At 38.1% G+C, this 13,702-nt stretch overlaps 1 protein-coding gene across 2 annotated transcripts in view; it reads left to right on the forward strand.

The window, feature by feature from the left end:
- Window positions 1–13,702, forward strand: part of JADE3 (jade family PHD finger 3) — a 139,755-nt gene that overhangs the window by 102,496 nt on the left and 23,557 nt on the right. For both annotated transcript variants that reach the window (XM_043896152.1, XM_043896150.1), the window contains exons 5-7: window positions 4,330–4,520; window positions 7,713–7,924; window positions 12,628–12,795. In XM_043896152.1, the coding sequence (XP_043752087.1) occupies window positions 4,330–4,520; window positions 7,713–7,924; window positions 12,628–12,795 (571 nt within the window). The remainder of the gene's footprint in view (window positions 1–4,329; window positions 4,521–7,712; window positions 7,925–12,627; window positions 12,796–13,702) is intronic.

Here is a 13,702-nt window from a genome sequence, read left to right on the forward strand (position 1 = left end):
AGAATGCCCCTCTACCTAGTGTATAGTGGCCAGAGAAGAAAATTACCAAGGGATGATCCTGGGATTTCCACCAGCTATAGCAATATAATGTGTACTTGAAGATCTTAAAACTGCATTTTACAAAACCCAAAGTAGTATTTTTTCATTTATTGTCATAGACCTTCCCTCTATCATAAGAATTTCTCCTTGTGGGTATCCTTTGTCATTACTGTTTGAGCCTATATTTTTTTTTTATTGTCATAGGCTTAGTCCTTAGATTCAGACATATGAAAAGATGAATGAGATAATATCATCATCGTGTTATAAATTTTGCATTGAAATACACACCCGGAAAGATAACTAATGCATAACCGTATAACTCAGTTTTCATGATACCCTTGTTTAACCTCCACCCAGATCAAGAAATAGAGCATTATCAACACCCAAGAAGCCCTCCTCCTCCTCCCCACTGACTTCATTCACCATAGGTGGCAGTTTTGACAGTTTTTAACCTTCATACTGAGACTGGATTATTTTGTTCATCATTATGGTTGTGAGATTCATCCATGCTGTTGCATGTAGCATTTCATTAAGTTTCACTTCTGTGTAATATTGCATTTTATGAATATACCACACTTTATTTATGCATTCTGCTTTTGATAGATATTTGGTTTGCTCTCAGTTTTCAGCTATTATGAAAAATGCTAATATGGACATTTTTGTTCATCTTTTAGTGTGTGTGTATATATATATATATGTATGTGTACTTTTTAAAGTATATTCATAGGAGTGGGTTTGCTGGTCATAGGGTATACATATGTTCAGCCATAATATCTGCTGCCAGACAGTTTGCCACAATGATCGTACTAGTTCACATTCCCAGCAGCGGTGGTCTGTTTGCTCCATTTCCTTACAAGCACTTAGTATCTTCAATTTTTGGTCGATCTTTTCAAGTTTAGCCATTCTGGTAGGTAATGGTGATTATGATTTCAGTCTGCATTGCTGTATTAACTGATGAAGTTGAGAAACTTTTGAGATTTTTGCCATCTGGATAGCCTTATTTGTGAAGTGTATATTCAGATTTTTTTGCCCAGTTTTTAACTGACTTATCTGTCATTTTCTAATTGATTTGTAAAAGTTTATTATACACTGTTGATAAACAGTATTTCCAGTCTCTTCCTTTATGGTTAATGACTTTATGTCTTACTTAAAATATCTTTGTCTGTCCCAAGGTCATAAAGATATTCCTTTTTATTTTCTTCCAGAAGCTTAATAAATGTATTAGTTTAAATCAAGAACATCTCTAGGTCTACCTTGTTCCACAGGGAATTTGAGGCAATTAAGATGAATAGATAAGCAAAATATTCTTCCTTTTAGAAAAAGATGAATCTTGAAAAAAATAAATATTCTATAATTACCTCATAAAACATGCACCAAACAGCACAGCATATTTAATCTCATAGACTGTGGAGAATTCATACGCATGTCTTGGCCTTTTTAGTTGGGTTCATTTCAGTGGGAAGCAGGCCTCTGATAGCATTTCCCAAATTTTTAGCTTCCATTAATTATTTTAGAGTTCTACTTCTTCCTCAAATATTTTATTGCCTTTGGCTTTAAAAGCTCCGTATGGTTTTTTAAAAATTAAAATATGTGAATGCATGTAGTTATTTTATTCAACATGCATTATTTGGAATCATAAGTTTCTAGAAGAATGCTTAGGAAATATTCACTCTATATTTACAGAGTGGACTGTACCTCTGCATATTAGGTTGGTACAAAAGTGAATGCATTTTCAGACCATGAATTTTAAATCATTATAACTAGGCTCAAACACATCTTTAGTAATCAAAATAGGAACCATTACAATCAACACATTTTTGCTAACGAGAAATAAGTTTGTTTATTCCTGTAGTGCAAAACTCCATGCTTCAGGATTCGATGAGCTCTTGGAAAGCATTTTCTGCCTTCTGCTGGTTGTGGAAGTGTTTTCCCTGAGAAAAGTTGTCAAGATGCTTTAAGAAGTGGTAGTCGGTTGGCAAGAGGTCAGGAGAATCAGGCAGATGAGGCAAAACTTGATAGCCCAATTTGTTCAACTTTTGAAGCATTGGTGGTGTGATGTGCAGTTGGGCTGACATTGTCATGGAGAAGAATTGGGCCCTTTCTATTGATCAATACCAGCTGCAGGTGTTGCAATTTTCGGTGATCTCATCACCTTGCTAAGCATATTTTTCAGATGTAATAGTTTTGCTGGGATTCAGAAAGCTGTAGTCAATCAGACCAGCAGCAGACCACCAAACACTGACCGTGATCTTTTTTTGGTGCAAGTTTGGCTTTGGGAAGTGCTTTGGCACTTCTTCTCAGTCCAGCCACTGAGCTGGTCATCGCTGGCTGTCATATAAAATCCACTTTTCATCACACATCACAATCTGATCAAGAAATGGTTTGTTGTTGTTGTGTAGAATAAAAGAAGATGACACCTCAAAACGACCATTTTTTTTTTTCACTAAGCTCATGAGGCACACACTTAATGAGTTTTTTAACCTTTCCAATTTGCTTCAAATGTTGAACGACCGTAGAATGGTCGATACTGAGTTCTTCAGCAACTTCTCATATAGTTGTAAGAGGACCAGTTTCAATGATGCTCTCAATTGGTGGTTGTTACTTCCGATGGCCAGCCACTACACTCCTCGTCTTCAACGGTCTTGTCTCCTTCTCATCTTCAACGGTCTTGTCTCCTTTGCAAAACTTCTTGAACCACCACTGCACTGTATGTTCGTCAGCAGTTGCTGAGCCAAATGCATTGTTGATGTTGTGAGTTATCTCCCCTGCTTTACAACTCATTTTGAACTTGAATAAAAAAATTGTTCGAATTTACTTTTTGTCTAACATCATTTCTGTAGTTTAAAATAAATATAAATAAACAGCAAGTAATAAGTCATTAGCAAAAAACATAAAGCAAGAAATGTGCATTAAAATGATGTGCAACATAGCCATGTTTATTTAAGGATGTATTCTAATATCAAATGGCAAAATTCAACAATGCAAAAGCACAGTTACCTTTGCACCAACCTAATATAGTTATGTGTATGCATATGAATACACTTATGTTTATGAATCATTCTACATACATAGTAACTCTAAAGTAGGGAAACTGGCTCCAGAAGCCTTCCAGAGAAACAGTTTTCACTATTTTATATATGTATATATATTTCTTTCTCTCTTTTTTAGATGGCTTACCCTGCTCTTTGTATATCTATTTCTTTATTTTTTAGATGGCTTACCCTGTTCTTTAAAATTTTCAGGGAATAATTATTCAGATTCCCTCTTGGTTATGTGTTCTGATACTTCATGTAGCATCTAAAACATTGATTATGGAGTCAGTCATTGGTGTGAGAATTTCTGTTTCTTTCCTTATTTGGTTTCCTTGCCTTAGGATCTTAAGTGTCAGGAGAGGTTAGGGGAAATATGGGTTGACTTAGGCCTGCTAGATAATTTGATGGAAGAATGGGAATCTTTCATCCCATTGTCTTATCCTGGCCCAGACTTACAGTCACTATCATTTATGGTTGAGAAATGCCTTATGTTTGTATAAATCTTTAGCTTCTTGGCTTTAACTCATCTGTAAAAATAGTGAAAATAGGAGATATAAAAGTAACAATGGCATTATTAATCATCCAGTTTTTACTGTACACTGTGCTAAGCACTTGATTATTTTATTTCATATAATCATCATAATAACTGTATAAGTTTGATACTGTTATAATTTATGATTATCATCCTTATATTTTAGCTAAGAAAACTGGACTTTATAGAAATTAAGTCATTGCCCAAGACCACCATGCAAATGAGTGGAAGTAAAAAACAGATTGTGTGAGTCTATAGCCTATACTCTTTACTACCATCCAGTATGGCCTCTATGATAGAAAATCATGAGTTTAGCTAAAACTTACCTTTGGTGTGGAATCTGGCTGTGCTTTTGTACAGGTATCACTCCTTCTGCTACTTCCCCTTCTAAATAAATGTGGTGGCCATTGCACCAAGAACTCACAATGCAACAACATTTTATTAGAATGAGTGGTAGTAGGGACTTAGGAGCCACAGGGTAAATGAAGCATTTCATTAAAAGTCAGAGTATTCACAGCAAATGACAAAACTGGATTTGTAGAACCATTTGCCTTCTAGAAAGGGGTCTTATCATGCATTTCAGTTGGCAGAGCAGGGGATTTCCCCAGGGTGGGGAGGGAGAACATTTAGCTCCACTGTATGGCCTGAGTGCTATTGAGCCATCCAGTCAGTGCATGGAATCTGTCATTTGTTGATTGTTATCAGTGTCTTTTTTTGTTTTTCTAGGGTTATGGCCGACAAGAAAAAGGAGGTCCTATTTGTCCGGCCCCGGAAATACATCCAGTGCTCCAACCCAGAGACCTCAGAGCCTGGCTACATCAACATCATGGAGCTGGCGGCATCTGTGTGCCGCTATGACCTAGACGACATGGACATCTTCTGGCTCCAGGAACTCAATGAAGACCTCACTGCAATGGGTAAGTTGTTTTCTCGCATGAAACTTGTTCCTTGACTGGATTTGTTATTTTTTTTAAGTTGTCAAGACCATTTAACTTGCTTTCATTCTGTGGCTTCCTTTCTTTTCCGGGCTCTTCATTTATTTTCCTCTTGAATCTTAATGAGGCATTTCCTGAAGTGCATAAACATATTGAAGTAGAGCAGTGGTATTTAAATCTGACCTTTTCTTTCCTTGTTTATGGTAAATATCACGGATCAGGGATAGCATGTAGGTTTCATGAGGCTGTTTCCCAGTTCTGAGTATGAGAATGGTCCTGGCTGATTGGACTTCTGGTTGAGAAGGATTCTGAGCCTGGTTCTTCACTCAGCCCTGGAAAGTACTGTGATCAGTGAGCAGGGCCAAGGGTAGTGGCACCTCTAACATTGCCACCTAATGGCAAGAAGCTCCAACTTTAGCATTGGGCAGCACCACTGCAACTGACAGGTTGATATGACCAAGGATGCCTTAATGAAGGACTTAGAATTTTGCTGCCTGGAAGAAGAATGGCAGGCCTAAGGCAAAACATCCCCAAAGCAGTTCTTAGCTACCTCCAGTGAGTTCTAAAGTTGTCATGCAACTCTCAAAAAATAGAATAAAATGAAGCAAAAACAAGCAAACAAAAAAACTTGGAAGTAAACATAGTAGTAATTTTAAAGTAAATGTATGCCATACAGTACCATACCAGCAATGTTTGGAAATTCTGGGCTGAAAGGAAGCTCACCTTACACTTACACACAGTTGTTTTTGACCAGTCTTCCATCTAAACAGTGTTTAGGTCCAAGCGGTCCTGTGAAACTGGGTGGTTCTTAACTCTCTGTATGAGATACAGTGAAGGATACATTTGCTTTTGTTTGAATCACATTTGTTCCTTGTTAGTACAGGGATCAGTGGTTTTCCTTTTCTTCCCTCTTTTTTTCTTTCTTTTGAGGTTGGTATCTGAATGCATGTGAATGAAAAATTAAAATTATATTAAATTCAGTTTGGCATGATAGTTATTCTGCCAGTAACCAATACTTACTTCTTGCTTTTTAAAACTTTTTGTTTAGTGTCTTCTCTTGTTCTACCTTCTAAGAGGAAAGAGGGGAGTCAAAAAAAATTTAGGGTGAGAACCCCAAAGAAAAGGAAATAAAAAACTGACAGAAAGGGGAAATGAGGGTATGAGGGTATAATCAAATGGATCGATGGCTCAATGTGCGATTGTATTTATGAACCATATAGCATTCATATACACTGAAGACATTACAGTGCTGCCTTCAACATGACACTGCCTTATAACAAAGTCCCTTTGGTATCTCACATTAATTCTCTTTGGGTGAGTTTTCTTAAAAAGATTTTTGAAACAGTTTTAAGTCTGAAGAAAAGCTGCAGATTTAATACAGTATACATACCCCTCATGCAGTTTGTTTCCCTTCAGGTTAGCATCTCACTTTACTATGGTACATTTGTCAGAGCTAAGAAACCAGTGCAGGTACAGTGCTATTACCTAAATTCTAGATTTCATTGGATTTTCACCAGTTTTTCCACTAATGACCTTTTTCTGTTGGAGGATCCCATCCATGATATCACATTGCATTTAGGCTTGGATGAGTTTTTAAAAGAGGATAACTTTATCTCAAGCCTTCCTTTAGAGTGATATTGTAGTAAGGTTTTAAGAACTTAAAGTTTTAAAAATAATATTAACTTCAGCATGTTTTTTATTCAGATTAAGGAATTCTAAAAATTGAGAGCTTACTGTATACTATACTATACTTTGCACTGTACTAAGCAATGTACGAACATGATCTCATCTCTGCCTCATAAGAGATCAAGAGTTTGGTATTATTATCCTTATTTTTATAGATAAGGAAGCTAAGTCCTAAAGAGGGCAAATAACTTGTCAAAGCTTCAGTTCAGTTCAGTCACTCAGTCATGTCCGACTCTTTGTGACCCCATGGACTGCAAAGCTTATGTAACCAATATGAGGTCAAGTGGGAATTTGAATCCAAGTGTTTTTTTAACCAGACACTATAGTCCTTCACTTCATGGGAAAAAATGTGCAATTTGTCTTGTCTGGAAAAATTAAACATACTACCTGAGTAGTTTTTGGTTTCATAAGTAGCTACAGCATTGAAAAGGTAGTTTATGTGAAATTCTAAAGTTCCTTAGGGTCTTATATTACAAATTAAGTGAAATATTTGGGTAAATTTGTTTTGGATCATTTTGAGAATTATTCCTGAAGTTTATAGGCTGTTAGGGTAAATACATGTGTGCTCTCACAAAATCATCAGTCCCCCTAAAATGAAAAATGTTAGTTGTTACCAATAGCCATCTTATGAATCTTTTAGTTGGGTTATTATGTATAGAAGACTGAGAAAAATTAAAAGTATAGAAGGAAAAGGAATCAAGAGGCAAAAAAAGGCATTTCAGAATTTCCAATTAGATTTGTGAATGCTAATAAGTTTATTTTATATTATAGTTTGTCATTAAAAATATTATTGGATTTTCTAAAAATCAGGTTTGAAAAACAAGTATTTCATATGTATAGTCATATATACAGTACCTAGAATTTTGTTTTATGACTTGGTACCTTTTTGTATGAAAATTTCCATTAAATGTGCTCATTGGAACTAGTTTGCTGAGAATGCAATTCATTGCATTGCATTGCATGTTATTTATATCCAAATAGTTATATGATTCTAATTATTATACTATAAACTAAAGTGTTCAAAATTACAAAGTTCAGTGAAAGTCCTCCCTCAGTGGGATTAAGAGAAAACAAATTCAGGGGAGTTCCCTGGTGGTCTAGTGGTTAGGATTCCAGGCTTTTACTGACATTGCCCAAGTTCAGTCCCTGGTTGGGGAACTGAGATCCTGCAAGTTGCGTGGTGCAGCCAAAAAAAAAAAGAGAGAAAACAAATTTTAGGAGGAGACTGGCTAGGATTTGGACAGAAAATTGAAAGGGTCAGTGTATACAGCTTATAAGGAATATGGTGAAATGTATTTCTCCTTTCATGTGTCAAACACTAATTTTAGAACAGCTCTAGTAAAAGATTCTTTAAAATCTGGTTTTAAAATCAGGGAAGAGATGATTTTATCCTTTAGAATCCCCACACCCTTGCACCGGGCTCACAGTAGGTGATTTGGGAATGACAGCTGACTGATGGGTTGATTGATTGTTTGTATTTCTGTGCAGGTTATGGGCCAGTTGATGAGAATCTTATGGAAAAGACAGTAGAAGTCCTGGAACGCCATTGCCATGAAAATATGAACCATGCTATTGAGACAGAGGAAGGGCTAGGCATAGAGTATGATGAAGATGTGATCTGTGATGTGTGCCGGTCTCCAGACAGTGAAGAAGGGAATGATATGGTATTCTGTGATAAGTGTAACATCTGTGTGCATCAGGTTAGTGAGAGTGGAGACCGCCACCTCCCCACGGTCAGCCTTTCTGAAGCTCAGTGATGATCTCCAGCACCCATATCTGGGTTGCAACTTGCATTTAAGGGTGAAAATAACAACTTGGCCTGGCTGTTCTCCAGTAATTCCTTTAGAAATAATACTTCTTATCATCCCCAAGTTGACTTATTAACTTTAATCCAGGGGGCTAAACCCAGGTCTTTATTGTGTATCATCATGCCCAAGCCATTGAGATCACCTTGTTCAATACTTTTACAGTCCCCTGGGGAGTCTCCTTGCTACCTGCCTGGGAGTCTCTTCTCTGCCTTGGAGTCCCTTTTATATCATCAGGTTACACCCATGGTCAGTAACCTTGGTAAGTTTACACTTCCTGTATCTGGAAGTGCGAACTTCTCATCCTGGCACCCAAAGCTCTCCTCCATCTCCCAAATATACCACTCCCAGGAAACTTGGTCCACTCTACTTTTAAACAGTAGAATTTTAGGATTGTAAAAAACTGACCCACTCCTTAATTTTACAGATAGCACCAAGAGAGATGAAGTGACTTTACCCAACCTACAGCCTTCTCCCACTTCTGGCTAACAAAACTTTACGTATCTTTCAAGATCTAGTTCAAGTCCTTTCTTGAAGTCCCTTACCCTAAGTAATTGTTCACCCTTTTGAACATGTGTGTTTCATTCATTTCATTAATTTATCTAGCAAATAGGTATGCAACACCATCCACGTACCAGGACTCTGCTGCATGCTGAAGACACAGTGATGAAGAGGCAGACATGGTCTTTGCCCCCAGGGAAATCAGAGTCTGGTGTAGGCTCTATGAGGAAACTGCCCACTGAGCATAGTATGCCAAGCATTTTTGTAGATAGAAGTCCATGCTGCTGTAGAAGTGCATGGGACGGATAGAGGTTGGGGATAACTTCCAGGAGGTGGAACCCAAGCTGAATCTTAACAGCTAAAGGGAAATGCCAGAAAAAAACCAGCAGCATGTGTTCAGGCAGAGAGGAGGACATGTTCAGGTGGGGTAGTAAGGGTAGGCAAAGTATGTCGGAGGCAACTCTGAGCAGTTCAGAACTGTGGAGAGTGATGGGGTCAAGTAGGGAAGGCATGGAGAGTGAGACTAGAGAGGGATACATGGAACATGTGAAAGGCCTTCCCTGATAAACTAAGGAGCTTCAGTTTTGTCCTGTCAAACCTGAAGGATATGATTTGTAATTCAGAAATGTCATTCTGGCTACAAAATTACTAAAATGACTAAATAATACAGGAGAGAGAAACCAGGATTTAAGACTTTAATTCTCTGGGCCACCTAACCTAACCCTTTGTATTAAAAGGTATTCAGAATTATTCTGTAATCAGTTGGGTCTCTTTCTTCCTTTTACTTGCATCCTTTTGGAGTGAATTTTGAAAATTTATCTTCACTCTACCAGTTACTAGCATTTATGTCCCACCTTTAGTGACAGAGAAAATCTTTATCAATTAAGTATGAACTTAAATATATAAATATCTGACAGCACAGGTCCACAGCCCCTTCTCTGCATTTCCAGAATTTTAAAGCGGTGAAAACTATAAGTTTGGCACCAAATGATTTGAAGGAAGATGCAGGACTTACCTGGTGTGAGGCTTTTTGTAGTCTTTAGTGCATTTTGTGAAAATACTCATATTTTATTAGAGAACTATTAATGTATTGTATTTGATTATATGGTACTGCCCTGGTCGCATTAGGGGGTTATATAATATGCCATGTATATACTGTATTACTTTCCTGAGATATGCACAGTTCTAAATTTCCTGATGTTTCTTACCCTAGAGTTTTCAGATAAATGATTGTGGATCTTTAGTAGATTTGAAGGTAATAGTACCAAGATCATCTGTATACATTTTGTGTATTTTTCCTTCACAGTTAGGACAAAATATTAATAAATTATTTCCAGGTTCTTTGGCTAACAAAATGCAGCATAATAATTCTCCTTAAAGGTATTTTGCTTTGAAAACATACCCAGTAATGACTATAAATGGTCCCTTTCCTCACGTAGAAAGAAATGACAATAACACGTGACCAGGCCTTGCAGAATATAAGCTGGTATGTATTAAAGCTGAATGTTGGTGCCACACAAAGTTTCGTATAAGAGAATTCTTCTGAAGTGAGTATGTTCACTTGAATTCTAAAGAGATACTTAGGTTAGAGCTCCCTCTGTTGACTGAAAAGTGACTTTAAGTGATTTGGAAGATTTGGTTTACTTAATAGAATTGGGGACATGTTGACAATTGTTTTTATTAAATATAATTTTTCTTCTTTACTGCCACCATATTATATCAATATTTGTTTCTTTGTGACTACAATACACTTATGGTCAGTGCTTTAGAAGAGTTTTATTTTACATCAGTAGATTTTGGATTTTAAAAAGAACTTAAATTTTTTTCATTAAAAAGTGTGAAAATTGGGACCATTCCAAGTCCCTTAATGTGTTCCATTTTCTACTTCTTAGCCCAAATATTGAACACTCAAACTGAGGCCTAAATTAATTTACCTGAAGGTACATGCTCGTAGTTTTTATACCTGTCATATATATAATGTTTGGCACTAAATTCATTAACCCCCTGAAGTAATATGTGAAACATATGTTCGTGCATGTGGGCAGTTTTAAGAGTCCAGCCTTCATCATTTTGTGGTCTAGGAAAAGTTGAGAGCCACTACAGTGAATTACAAGCTTCTGTGATCTTATGACTAGGAATAAATCTACATAAGAGCTCAGTAAATGATTTTCTACCCAATAAAATGGCCCTGTAATAAAGGGTATTCCTAGAACCAGCTACTGGTTTTTCTTTTGCTGGTTTGAAAAAGGCTCTATTTTAGGGAGGAAGCTTGCTTTCATTTGTTTGCAGACTTTCTGAATTTCAGAAAAGGAAAAAGCTTTGAAGGTTAGGGACCTTATAAAATGATGTCCTGCTATTGTGAGAGCAGCATAGTTAGAATCCAGCTTCAGTTCTTAAGTGAAATGTATTTGTTGTACCAAACCACCTACTCAAGCTCGGCATAGAGAGCCATCCAGATAAATTGATGATAAAGAACCTACCCCAGTGACCTTACAGTATCACTGAGGAGATGAAACGTAACAGTTAAAGTAGAGAAGAATACATGATATTGACCAAGTACCTGATGAGGGAAAACATGTTGAGTGGGGGTTGGGAGTCAGGAAGTGGAGCAGACACAGGGGTTATAGTGATCTGAGAATTGAGGTGAAGAACAGCGGGCTTTTTCATTGAAGGGCCAGATAGTAAATACTTTAAAGACCATGTATAGTCCCTGTTACATATTATTATTTTTTTAACATTCCTTTAAGAATATGGAAACCATTCTTACTTAGCTTGTTGGCCTTATGAAATGGGCCTTAAGTAGTTTGCCAACCCCCTGGTTTTAGATGGAGTTGGGGGTGGGAGCAGAAGGAGATTTTAGAGGCTTTATTGCTGTGCATTGGTATGAAGACTATAGCAGCCAAACAGAAGAAGGATTGAAGGTATGAAGGAAAAAGAAGAGAATTTAGAAATAAATCAGTCCAGGCATGATCTGAATAAGGACTTGGATGGAGTAGCTGTGGTGGAGATGGAGAAGAAGGTCAGAGTCTAGTGACCACTCTGAAGGGAGTATTAGCAAGCCCAGGGGACAATAGATGAAGGAAAGTGGATAATAGAGATCCAGGAATTTGGATCTGGAAGATGCAAAGTATGGTGGTGATATGGATGGAGAGAGTTTGGAAAGGGGGCTAGGCTAGTTGGGGGCTAACATGATAATGACTGTTGGAACTTGAATCTGAGCTGTGGGTGAACTCGCTGGGGCAGGCACAGACTTTGAATCTGCAGTGGTGAATCAGTCATTGGTAAAGGTATGCTAGGTCATCTGGGGAGCCAAGTGGCCCTCAGCTATAGTCTCTAATGATGAGGATTGAGCAGTAAGGGGGAAGGATGGGTGAGATTAGAGGTAGTGAAAAGGAAGTCTAAAATATTACCCAGTCTAATCTCCCTCCCCCATAGTAGTTTATTTATTTATTTATCCATCATTATTCTGTAAGGAATTTGAAGTGGCTTCACGAACTCATTATGGAGTATTGTGATTAGTCTAATATTGTGTTCAGTTTAGGATCCATTAAGTCCCTTTTTCTTCAGCCGAAGCAAGTAATTGGTACAGTTTGTTGAGAGTGCTTTTTTATGCACCAGGCACTATCAGGCTCTTTAATATTAGCTCATTTGCTCTTCAGAAGTGTCACTCTACTTATTTCCTAACACTTTTTCCTTGATCACAACAGTGCATGACATACAGACATTGTTCAGTAAGTATATGACTGACTAATTATAATACATAAGCATTGAGAAAGCTTTAGAAAATGGAGGCAAAAAAGAAAAAAATATGCAATCACAAAACTCATGACAGTTGAGCTAACCTTTGCGTGTATATCCTTCTAGTCTTACTCTGTTGCCCTTAAAGTAAATTCTCATAGAGAGACATGCTTATCTTAGAACAGATGCTAGAAGTTGCTTTTTTATTTTGAGTGTTTTAAAATTACTAAATCCTGGATATGGGCTTGTTTGACCTTTTCTCCTAAAAGTGGAGGGTACTCTGTGACTGTGTACCAGAGCAGACATTGACCCAGTAAGTAGATGCTAACCATTCCTCGCTCTCCTTCCCATGCCTCCAGGCCTGCTACGGCATCCTCAAGGTCCCAGAAGGCAGCTGGCTGTGTCGCTCCTGTGTCCTGGGCATTCATCCACAATGTCTGTTATGTCCAAAGAAAGGTGGAGCCATGAAGACCACCAAAACAGGGACTAAATGGGCTCATGTCAGCTGTGCCCTATGGATTCCAGAGGTAAGAATTCATCCAGGTCTGTGAGCCATTTGTTCTCCCACAACATTCAAACTGACTGAGGCTTCATAGAGATGCTTCTTGCCTGCCCATGATTCTGAGTTGATGATGGTTCTCCTTGACCTCTGTCACATCCTTCTTGGATGCATGTGAGCCCATGCTAATTAATTTATAGGTGGTACTACCAGTGGTATTGGATAAATTTAGATGAGAGAAGAGGGTATGAGCAGCAGATTTTTTTAAAGGTAAAACCTACCTTAAATACCACCAGGGCCATTCCCTGGTGCCTCAGGTGGTAAAGAATATGCCTGCAATGCACAAGACTGGGGTTTGATTCCCTGGGTCAGAAAGATCCCGTGGCGAAAGAGAATGGCTACCCACTCCAGTATTCTTGCTTGGAGAATTTCATGAACATAGGAGCCTGGCAGGCTATAGTCCATGGGGTCACCAAGAGTCAGACACAACTGAGTGACTAACACTTTCATGTTTCACTTTTGCCAGTGGTATTGGATAAATTTGGATGAGAGAAAAGGGGATAAGCAGCAGATTTTTTTAAGGCAAAACCTACCTTAAAAGTACCATATGTTGGATTTCCCTGATGATCCAGTGATTAAGAGTCTGCCTGCCTTGGGTTCAATCAGAGGACATGGGTTCAATCCCTGGTCCAGGAAGATTCCACATGCACGGGCAACTAGGCCCATGCACCACAACTACTGAACCCGCATCCTCTAGAGCCTGCAAGCTGCAACTTCTGAACTGAAAATCCTAGGTACATACTACAGTATTCTTATGGATATGTGTGCTGAGTCTGACTTTTTTCGACCCCATGGACTGTAGCCCGCCAGGCTCCTCTGTCCATGGGATTTCCCAGGCAAGAATACTGGAGCTGGTTGCCATTTCCTACTCCAGG

Source organism: Cervus elaphus, chromosome X, assembly GCF_910594005.1.
Source record: "Cervus elaphus chromosome X, mCerEla1.1, whole genome shotgun sequence".
NCBI lineage: Eukaryota > Metazoa > Chordata > Mammalia > Artiodactyla > Cervidae > Cervus > Cervus elaphus.